At 35.7% G+C, this 12,060-nt stretch overlaps 2 protein-coding genes across 2 annotated transcripts in view; both read right to left on the reverse strand.

The window, feature by feature from the left end:
- The window catches only part of LOC127161217 (uncharacterized), a 794,375-nt gene that overhangs the window by 94,685 nt on the left and 687,630 nt on the right, over nt 1–12,060 (reverse strand). Inside the window, exons 2-3 of the mRNA XM_051103861.1 lie at nt 5,390–5,704; nt 4,969–5,286 (exon numbers count right to left, since the gene is read on the reverse strand). Coding sequence (XP_050959818.1) covers nt 4,969–5,286; nt 5,390–5,704 — 633 coding nt within the window. The remainder of the gene's footprint in view (nt 1–4,968; nt 5,287–5,389; nt 5,705–12,060) is intronic.
- The window catches only part of LOC127161351 (uncharacterized), a 1,226,263-nt gene that overhangs the window by 16,338 nt on the left and 1,197,865 nt on the right, over nt 1–12,060 (reverse strand). The window lies entirely within an intron of this gene.

A 12,060-nucleotide genomic window follows, 5' to 3' on the forward strand; every position in this document is an offset into this window, starting at 1 on the left:
CAGTAGCACCTTGATCTATAGTTCCTGGTGATTTTGTTGTTAATGAATTCTGAGAGTTTGTGGTGTGGACTGAAATCACTGGTGTCATTGAATCAGTTTGAGCTGTAAAACATTAATGTTAGTTCAGATTAATTATATTGTTGAATTCTACAATCATATTTTATTTAGTTACAAACAAGATAAGTTTAATTTCACCACAATATCTTTATTTATATAGCCTATATGATGCACACGCACAGGATTGTGGGAAATCGAAGGCAGCGAAGGATACATCTATGCTGCCTTCAACATTTGATCAGAAGAAGGTACCTCCAGAGACAGGAAGTGAAGCAGAATTAGAATTTGGACGTGCTTTGATGCCTTCCTGCCTTGGAATGCTGCCTCTGTGTCAAGCCCATGTGTCAAGCTAAAAGAATTTCAACTTTTACATGCAGCGCTGCTCATCAATGTCAGCTCCAAAGCAGTGAACCAATCAGAAGAACTCGGAGGCGGGGCAAGTGTTGCAAGCTTCTGTTTACAGTAGCATATAGTTGGCATGACAACTGTTTTATCTGACGGCAACATGGCGGAGGAGACACTCATAAGCTGTGTCTCATTACAAGGGATGCACCCTTCGGAGGCTGCATTCGAAGGCTACATACGTCATAGAGGCTGTCTCATTTCAGAAAAGCAAGTAGGACACTCCAAATGCGACCTTCGAATGCGTCCTTCTTTCACAGGATTCGGAGGATGCATGTGTTGTATCCTTCACTGCTACAGATAACCCACAATTCTTTGCGTCACCGTAACCAATGGTCCTTTATTTGAAAATAAATTGGGATGCCGGCAGATGTAAACACAAGCAACGATGTGGCAAAATATAAAAAGTAAAACTAATACATTTTTGTCCTCCTTTTTTCTTCTCTTTTTTTTCTGTAACAGATGTCAGGTGTACTTATGCTGCAGCTCCTCAAATATGCAATAAAATAAAACAAGTATAAAACACTTTTTTTTCAAATTACTTTCCAAGTTTAGAAATAATTTTCTATTCAATATAATCAATATAATTCAATATAATCAATATAATTCAATATAATCACTATATTGAATTCAATATAATCATTAAAAGACAGAATCACGATTCATATATGAATCGATTGTTTCGTGCTCAGCTAGTTTTGACGACATGGCAACAACTCTTCCTCTTCTTGCCCCGCCCCCTTTGTTGTATGTTACCGGGGGCGGGGTTTATGTAAATATCTGGGTTTATGATATCACCAACACAGAAAGTAGCTCGTTGTAGTCTTTACGAGCCGTTTTTGTAGGCAATAAACTGCCATAAATTTAAAAGACAATATCTCTGTTTGCATTGAACTTTCAGCCTTGCAACTTTGCAGATATTGTTTATGCTCAAACAGTAACATTACACACTAACTACAGTTAAAAAAGTGAAATCACAATCAACCACCCATTTAAAGAGAAGTGATTCAGTTACTCAGTTTAATTTGTCTGTTGTTTCTGAAAATGTTTTATGTAGATGTGTTGCTGCTTTAAGGACATCAGGAAACAAGAGAAGTATGAAGTTCTCTTTACATAATAAAATATAGTTTAGAAATCCAAAGTTTCACTGCAAACTTCATGAGCAGTTTCAGGTTTGCTTACTTTAAAGTAAACTGTAATGTTAGTTTGACATTTGACATTCATTAGACATTCGGTTTCATGCCAATTAAACTCTTTGTGACTGTTATGTTCGGAGCCCAAACTCAGACAGAAATATATGCCTTTTACGTTGCACGAGGCTTAATTTCAAGGGGGAAAAAATAAATAAATAAAAATAATAATAATAAATAAATAAATAAATAAAACCATGAATTAAACAATTTAACTACATGACATTATACTATAAATCTAATACTAAAATGTTCAGAAAAAAAATCCCTGTTATTGGCACAGGTATCAATTTAACTGTAAAATATTCAAAATACGATTCCCTATAATGTGCAATGATTTTTTTTTTTTTTCAGATTTTTTAATATATTATATTTTTTTGATATATGGTACTGAAACCATATTTTTGATATGTCACTTTGTCACACTTTGTGAATGGCGGAGACGCTGCTTTGTTTACTACACAAACAGTGAAGCACAGGTGACACTCGCGGTTATTTTCAGCCTCTGTGTCTCATTATATGTCGACATAAACGCGTAAACTTAATCTCCAGAACTGCTGTAAGAGTCAATTCATGTAAATTTTACCGGTTCATTTGAGAAAATTACCATCATATCATAGTGTATACACCCAAAAACTGTCAAAATAAAAGTAATGTTTAACATGTAACAGAAATGTATTAGTCTTGTATGATTTTTGTAGAGTATAATGTAGGTGTTTAAATATTCCTATTTCCAAATTTAAATAAAACAATTAAATGCATAAATTATAATAATAACATAAATAACAGAAAAAAAAATGTTAGTTTGGCAGCAAATAAAAGGGTATAATTTTCATTTCATTAAAAATAAATACATGTTTAATGCCTGTATTTGATTATCAGAAAAATTAAAACACAAGAATTTTTAAAGAGAAAAAAAAAGTGTAGGGCCTTATTTAAAATGTTGAAATTGAGATTTTTCGGCTTATTTTTTATATAAATGTTTGTTATTACACAGAGAGTAATATACCAAAAAAAAAAAAAAAAGTACCGTGCTGTGCCGTACCCCCCGCAAATTTGTCATTATAAGGTTTGGTCTGTTTTCAGGTCTCAGGTTGTTCTTCAATTGTTGCACTGAAGTATTGAAGTATTGAAAATTTTATTTTAAATTTTTATTTATTCGGCTGGTTATTTCTTGATTTTATTTTTGTATTTTATTTTATTTCAGTTATTTTTGATAAAACCAAAAGTTTCTTTCCATACTGTTCTTGTAATAAATGGAGAGCAAATTACATTTGACTCCTCCCCTTTTTTGCTGGTACGAAAAATGGTCCGATCCGTGACTCAAAAACCGTGAGTGATCCGAACCGTGAGTTTTGTAATCCGTTGCACCACTAATTTAAATCCATTAAACTTGAACACCATTTGATCTAAAGATATAAAACCAACTGTGAATTACTCTGAATATTATTCTGCATGATGCACAAAGCTTATTTTTATGATTATTAAACTTTTTTTTTTTTTTATATACAGTACTGAACCATTAATCTTGAACACAAAGTCAGCTAAATGAATCAAATCAACTGTAAATTAAATGTAGAGATGTATCATATACAGATATATTATTTTGCAGTTGGTTTAATATCCTTAGTGGAAACTGTGTTGTTGTAGTTTAATGGATTTATATTGGTTCAGTACAATAGATGAAAAAAGAGAAAAATAATAATATAAAAACAGGCCTTGTGTCATAAGGAATATAATTTAGAGAATCAGAAATACAGTGAACTTCATTGTCGACAGGGAAATTGTTTGCTGACAAGGTCTTCTAGTGCAGAACAATGTAAAAGGTACCAACATATTGTAAGTAAGTATAAATAAAATAAAATAATAAAAGGATATATAAAAACACATTATGGAAGGTAAATATTGAAAGTACACATAAGGCATGAATACAAATAAACTGATAAGGATTAGAAGATGCAAAATCTTCTAAAGGCAATCAGAAATTTTCTTTTAAAATGAACATTAGTTTATCTTGTATATCTTGACAAAGGATTCCTGCTGAAATGATAGTTAATTAAAGTAGTTTATTTATGAGTGAGTGTGTCACCGGAGCGGTCTCTGTGGCTCCCTCTAACCGCCGTCAGCGGGAACCCTCACCGGAGTTCTAACTCACTACACTTCCAACAATCCCGTACCTGGGGTCCCCCACTTCCGGTTCCGGGTCCCTCCAAGCGCTTGCTCTCCGTCGGCCATTTTAGGCCACCGGTTGGACGCGCTCACCGCGAAGTTTGGTTAGTTCGACTATCATCCTGAGCGTTTTCATTTCTGGTGTTTTTCTGTTGGCGATTGGACTGTTTATCTCGTGTTTTGATTCTCTGCTGCCTGCCCCGACCTACCTGCCTGGATTGTCGTTTTCGTCTTGGATTATCTCTGTTGTACTGTTTGCTGGTGTTTACACTCTGCCCACACCTCCCGATCAGTCACTGACCGTACCACAGAGTGTGTGGTTGTATGTCGTCTCCATGCAAATGTACCTTTTGTAATATATCAGTTAAAAATATTGAACATTTATTTTTCTATTTCACTTTCTCTATTTCATTTTGTGTTGACTTTAAAATAGACATAACAAAAAAATTAAACAAAGCCATTAATTTAGAACCTCATGATATTTTACTTTGTTTTCAAAACCCATTTTTTTTCCTGATAAACAAAATTACATTATTAATCTGTTAATTATCTTAGCAAAGTTTTATATTCATAAGTAAAAAAAAAAAAGTAAGAAATAAATAAATCAAAGCAAACCAGCATATATTACCTTTTGCAACAATAATCTTAAACATTTTAATGGCAAGAAAAATAAAATATTGATTGCCATTAATGTGAAAGTACTGAACCTAAACATGGGTGCATGATACAAATGCTCATTTTAGAAAAACATTTCAGATGACACTTAAGGTCTTTCCCATTTCAACTCTTCTTATGCTTTTAATATAGAAAAATACTAATGACATAATCTGATAAATTAGCCCTGTGTATCATGAGGAAAAATATTTTCCATAATTTACTTTTCCTTTGATGCCTTTATCTTAAATGATGGCAGAGTTTAATGTATTTAGGTACAGTATATTAAACATATCAAAAATATGGTTTCAGTACCATATATAAAAATAAGAAAGGCATGATACTTTTAGATCAAGTCAGATCAGCAGAGTTTCTCTTCTGTCAGACTGGAAGAAGCTTTTATACCTTGGTTTGTTCTACTTCAACAATATTAATAGTCCTTAGTGTTAGTGACATTATAAAGGTCTAAATCTGATTGATGAGATTGTTTTCTCACCTGAACTCTTGACAGTATATGTGACTGAGGTCTTGACTTGATTTCTGTGAGTAACTTCACATCTCCACTCTCTGTTGTCATCTTCATTCAGGAGTGTTGTATTCACAGTGCCGATACAGTGTCTTGAAGCTGATATCTGATATCTGGAGTCTGATATTGTCAGATTAACATCAGTCTGATTCACCCAAAACAGATGAATTCCCTCAGAACGGATCCAATAATCACAAGAGACTCCAGTATGTAAAAATGAATACAACTGACAGTAGAGAGTCACAGAGCTGCCTGCACTGATCTCAGTCTGTGAGGATGATGAAGAGACTGAAACACAAAATAACACACAAATCACACACTTTTCAATCATCATGAGAGTTTAAATGAAGAATTCACACTTTTTAAATTGACCACATAATCATAAAATTACCATGAAGAACATGCAGATAAACAAAAGCATCAGTTCCTTGTTGTTTGTCATTCACATATTGTCGGCAGGTGTAAAGTCCATGATCTTCTTTTATGATGTTGTTGATGTTCAGAGAGCAGTCAGACCCCAGACTCAGTCTCTCATGACCCTCTGTGTCTGTCTTCCTTTTCCCTGACATAATCAGTTCAACTGCTGCTGAATTATTGTTATAAGTCCATGTAGTTGATTTGCAGTCATGAAGATGATTATTACAGGGCAGACGGACATTTTCACCAGAACTGATGAACACATGAGTCACATTCTCTCCACTGGTACCTGAAACACAAGAACATTTCAATTACCATTATATATATATATATATATATATATATATATATATATATATATATATATATATATATCTTATAATCATTAGAGAGAGAGAAAGAGAGCAACAGAGCTGTTTGAATCACAAACACACTCCTGAAAATAATTCAGCATTAGATGTTTGAGTGTGAATCTGTCTAGTTTTAGTGCATCAGGAATAATCCAGTATGTTCTTTATGTAACACAAGAATAAACTGATCAAGTTGAAATGAACTCTTTCCCAGACTAATTAAACTAAATGTCTTGTAGAGAAAACAGAGATTTGTTTACCTGTGAGAAGTGAAGAGAGAATGATCAGTCTCAGCAGACACAAATGACACTTATCAGCCATTTTCTCTTTCTGTCAGTCTTCCTCTTCATTATATGCTCACAACTCTTTCTTTAAATACTATCAGCTCTTCCTGTGTTTGTTCACTTCCTCTGATCTGACTGAGTGTTTAAATGCTGTTATTTAGTGACACAATGTCAGTCATAATGGAGAAGTGTGAGAACTGAGATCAGTTCAGGCAGTTTTAACCTGCAGTCATTCTGTAAACACCTCAATCTGTTGAATCTTCCCTCGAGAGCTGAGCACAGACTGTTACTGGTGTTGTGTTCAACTCTGTTTCTTCTATATTTCCTATGAACTGTCAAACCATAATCACTAACCAGACAACAGCGTCTATGAAACATGTTCTTCAGTGTGAGAACTGCATATTGTTGATCAAACCACATTTATAATTCTTTACATTACTGTTAGTTTCACTTCTTTCTTTTATCAGTTTTCTGCATGTTGTTAAATTCTATAAATAAAATAATTAAAATATTAGTGATAAAACTGGTTTGTTACTGAAAAGGTATTCACTATCACTCACTTCATTCCTTGAGTCGAACTAATAACAATAATATAAATAATTGATAAATATCAACTTTGCTTTTTAAGTTCATTTAAAAAGAAATAACATATTATGTAGCAAAAAGGAACTGTTGAAAATTGTATTGATGCAAAGATGAATTGTAGATGCAAGATGTGTAAAGTTCATAAAATGTATGTATGTATGTGCACTAATCACTAAAATAAAAGCACCAGAATTACTAAACACAGTTATATAACAGACATTCAGACGTTTATCTGTAAGTGCAAAATACATCAAATCAAAGTGTGTAAATAAAGTTGTGTATAAACATGCATTTTTAAGATACTTTAAAAAAAATTCAGCACTAATGTTTGTCTTTTGTCTCCAGAGGTGGGTAGAGTACCCAAAATCTGTACTCAAGTAAAAGTAAAAGTACTTATGGAAATATTTACTCAAGTAAGAGTAAAAGTAACAATCCCAATAGTTACTCGAGTAAGAGTAAAAAAGTATCAGATGGAAAAACTACTCAAGTAGCTAGTTACTAGTTACTTCTGATCTGATTGATATGAAGCGAAAACCTTGAATTTCAAACTATTCCATTATCAGCACCACAGTGGAAAATGAAACCGCATCTGTGCTGACTGGCCCGGATCGGCACGGAACGGAACGGTTAAGCGAAGAGAACGGTTCGGCCCGATAGTGGAAAAGCGGCTATTGACACTTACCGCTACATGTTTTTTCATGTTGGAGCTGGAATTTTTGTACGCAGCGATGTCGCTTTTTTTTGGTGCACACAGCCTGCATCGCATTAAACTGTTCTTTCTCACATCTTGAAGTGAAAAAATAGAGTTGATTTGAGGCCACGGGTGATCTGCCCCCGATAGCGCACACACGTCATCCTCTGCTTCAGCCATCATCTTTCTAAACGCGCGCGCTGAACTTAAGCGGAGATGCGTAGCAGACTCTCACGAAGCAGCCTCTCCAACTTCTCGCGAGACTTCAGATCAAGTCACGTAAATGAATTATTATTTTATATATCTAATATTTATTACAATTTTGTCATTAACGGGGGAACGCCATCAAATGTAGCGAAGTAAAGTAATGTTTTTTTCACTAAAAATGTACTTGAGTAAAAGTAAAAGTACCTATCTTTAAATATACTCTAAAAGTACTAGTTACCCCAAAAATTTACTCAAGTAAATGTAACGAAGTACATGTAATTCGTTACTACCCACCTCTGTTTGTCTCTTTGTGTTGTGGTTTGTGGTCTAGTGTTTTCAGAAGTGTGTTACTGCTGGCTGTGGGAACTCAGTTAGTTTGACCACACTAGTTTAACCCACACAGATCTGAGATCATCTCTGAACCCAGTTTGGACTGATAGCTGTGAATTTTCACACATTCAGATCACAGTTCCTCTTCTTTCTTTAACAGTGTTTCTAGAACTAAATTTCTCAATGTTTTCCTCTGTATAAATGTTTGCTGCAATCTGATTCTAAGTTCACTGTTAGTTTAATTGGTGCAGTTTAATTAAAATCTTTATTTCAGTGTTTTCACGTAAGGCAGAGTTCATCATCCAAACACCTGAATTTGAAAGACCTTGATTAGTTGATTCAGGTGATGTAATTAGAGTTGAAATGTGTTTCTCCAGGAGCAGGAATGAGGAATCTGATGTACAGTAGCACATATACTGTATTTCTGCACATTTCCATGGACCAATGATTCCCAAACCAGTTCCTGGAGTCTCCTCAACAATGTTTCTAGCACTGGAGTCTCTATTGATGAACTGATGAATGAATCAGGTGTGTTTGATTAGAGAGAGATACAATGACTGTCTTATGAGATCTTGCATCTATCCAGCATTGGTCAAACTCTTTGGAGAGTTGAGCTAAGACAAATCAAACCACATAAAGGGTCAGATGTAGGGCCATTCATGTTAAAATGAGAGTGTTTTTAGTGGAGATGTGGATGACCCTGCAGGCCTTACACCTGTTCTTCAAAAGGAGACGCTGAAACTGTCAGTGCTGATTCTGACGACACTGTGACAAGGTCTGTTTGTGTCTGAATGGGCGGGACTTGGCCTGAATTAAACGTGCATCGAGATCCACAGCACCAGCAGTTACAGAACCGGAAGTGAGGGGCGGAGCTTATGTTCTTAATAGAACAGCGCCACCTACAGTTTTAAAGTGTAATTTGCTATTATTTCACAAGAAACGTCATACTTTAAGTATGTATGTGTAATGAGGACTCTGGGAAGCATGTAAGAACCACGTGCCAGCTTTATTGAACAGATTGTAGCCAATACAGGCAAGGTCAATCTCCAACAAACAGGTATATCCAGGGCAAAATAATCTCGTAGTCCACAATACAAGCACAGTCCAAAAAAACCAGAGAGAGCAGTCCAAAAAGTAACAAATAAACAAGGAAATGAAACTAGACAGAACTATGGCAATGAACGAGGCAAAACTGTGGCAAAAACAAAGACAAAACTATGATCATGAAACAAAACCATGAAAAGACAAAAACAGGGCAATGGAAACAGGGAAAAACGCTTGGTAGAGTCCGCAAGAGCAAAACAATACTTTGCAGCTTCCTGTTTGAAAATGGCCTCCTTTTATGGCCACCACACAGGAAGTAACAAACGAAGCAGCAGAGGGAGCAGCAACAGTCAGTCAGTGGGATTCTGGCGTTACAGAACCCCCCCGCCCCCCCTAGGAGCGACCTATGGCGCTCAAACAACAACAGTCCAGGAGGGTGGGGGAACAGAGGCAAAACAGGGGGGTGGGACGGAGGGCCAGGTCCATGTAGTGGAGGTGGGCCTGGATTGTGGAGCAGGGACAGACAGTGAAGCACTGGAGGACCTGGACAGCGGAGCTGTGGCAGACAATGGAAGACAGTTCTGAAGCTGCTGGTGCTGCGGGTCTGCAGTTGGACACTATTGTGTGTATCAGACTTTGCCTGTACAGTGTTTACTGTAGTGTTATATTGTATTAACACACAGTGTGAAGAAGTATCTTTATTCCCAAACTTTACTTTTACAATTTTTACGTTTAAAAAAATATAAATGGGGGTATAATAATTCCAAACTCAATTAATTTGCTGTGAGAAAGTGTGTATGGAAGTCATTAGTGTATCAAAATAGATTTCTGAACTAAAGTTACATAAATTACAATGAACATTGATCATTTCATTATTTGTTAATATTAGTTGCTTTGCTTCACAATTGATTACATTTACAACTAAAGAAGGTGAATCACCAGATCTGAGTCACAAACTCCACTGAGGTGAACCAGATGTAGAACCCAAGTGCAGTTTAATATCTTCAACATGAAACTAATAGAAAATAAACAAAGGTTAGCATGACTTGAAAAAAAACATGAAGTTAACATGACACAAACATAATGTACAACAAAGAAGAACGGCAAACATGAGGGTCTAAATATAAAACTATAGGGAACACATGATAGAAAGCAACCAATGACAAGACAGAACTAATGAACAGGAACCAATGAACAAACAGAACTGATAACCACATGACAGAACAATGAACCAATGAGAAACAAACATAGCGTCAGAAACAACGGAGGCAAGCCAAAGAGTCATCCGTGAATGAGCGTGAGGTCGGGGCAGGCGGCAGACAGAAGAACAATAGTCCAAAAAACAAAGCAATCAGAGATCGTACAGTCCAAGTCAAACACAGATAATCAAAACTCAAATCAAAACACTTTCACTTATTAGCCCAGCTAGTCAAGTCCAAACTCTAAGAATATTTGCCATATTTCTAGAGAGAAGAGCAGCACCACCCCTGGAGGGATCTCTTTTCAACCGGTGTAACGCCACGCCAGCAGAGGGAGCCCTTGCCCATGTACTGTCTGTTACTGCTCCCTCTGCTGCTTCTATGGTGACTTCCTGTTTGGCAGCCATTTAAAGAGGACAATGTCAAACAGGAGGTTTTGAAGTATTGTTTTGTCTGTGCAGACTCTACCAAGTGGTTTCCCTGTTTCATGCCTTGTTTTTTAATTTTTCCATTGTCTTGTTTCATAGTCATTGCCAAGTTCCATAGCATTGTTTCACGGTTTTGTTTCATTTGCTACTTTGGACTGCTCTCTGGTATTTTGACCATTTTGCCTGTTTTTTGGATTCACAATAAAATCACAATTCGTTACGGAGTACTGTAATTTGAATTAATATTTCATCCACTGACCGGCATTTCAGTAGCCAATACAAATATCTCATCTTAACGGACCAATGAAAAGCCTCGTACGCTATTTGAACCGAAAAACAAGCTCCGGCTACTGCAGATTTACGTAAACTGACCGTCATCGTACAGTCAAGAAGTTATCGATTGACACATGAAGATTCAAGACAGCAATAATGAATCTGAAGAATGCAGAAATGATGAAGAAATAGCAGAGGACGAGTGCCCATGACCACATCTGGAGGAGCTGTTCACCGACAGAGGGAGGAAAGGGGACAGTGTGCTGATGCAGTGTAAATAATGTCTGCCATCTGCTTTGGCTTTCAAGACTTCATCCTCTAATCTAAAAAAAACACATTATGGTGAGAAGACTTATAACTTATAATATTTTAATTATTTAGTAATATGTTTAGGCACTATGCAGTGTTGTTCTGTGGTTTCTAATGGTTTGGTTCGTGCGATTAGGTTAATGGCAAAGTTTCTCCATAATCTGCAAGTGATTTTAATCCCCTCAAATCGGCAAAAAGGCGTTGGCGAGTTTTGCTGCATTTTTTTTTTCTAATTAAATCATCTGTTGATCGTACAGACAAGTCTGTTTTTATTTGTGTATATTTCTGTAGTCTTTTTACTCACAATAGCAAAACATTGTTTTTGTAAAATAATTGTGGCATGCTATTGATAAGATAATCATCACTACAACATGTAAATCCATCATCATTGTAATACAGACTGTATTAATTAAGTAATTCCTAATTTATTACTGTGTACTTGTTTTAATATCTTAAATATATATTAGTAAGGCATACTGTTTTTTTCCTTAATGTAAGTGTTATGTAATGAATGGAAAATATATATAGGCTGATTAATGTATAATTCCTTTGTGATTTATTATTATTTTATTTTTTTATTTTTTTTTCCCAGAGGAAACATCCATCTAAGATTGATCAGTACAATGACATCATAACAGCAGCATGTCGTCACCGGAAGCCCATGGCTAGCAAACTCTCAGCAAGTAAGCAAGCCAAGTTGCCAGATGTGATGTTAGCAGCTACAAGCAAACGTGTCCCTCAAGCAACTGTCGACAAGCCTGTCATCAGTTTCGTATATTAAAGTCTACAGCCAGCAGTGGTAAAACAGCCATCTTTTAAAGAGCTGATTACAACTTTGCAACCGCAAGATAAAGTCATCTCCAGATCCACTGTCCATGGCAGAATCTCTGATGCTGCTGATGACCTAAAGAAAACTATAATCACAGAATTGGCTAAGGTAAAATT

Source organism: Labeo rohita, chromosome 3 (genome assembly GCF_022985175.1).
Source record: "Labeo rohita strain BAU-BD-2019 chromosome 3, IGBB_LRoh.1.0, whole genome shotgun sequence".
Taxonomy (NCBI): Eukaryota; Metazoa; Chordata; class Actinopteri; order Cypriniformes; family Cyprinidae; genus Labeo; species Labeo rohita.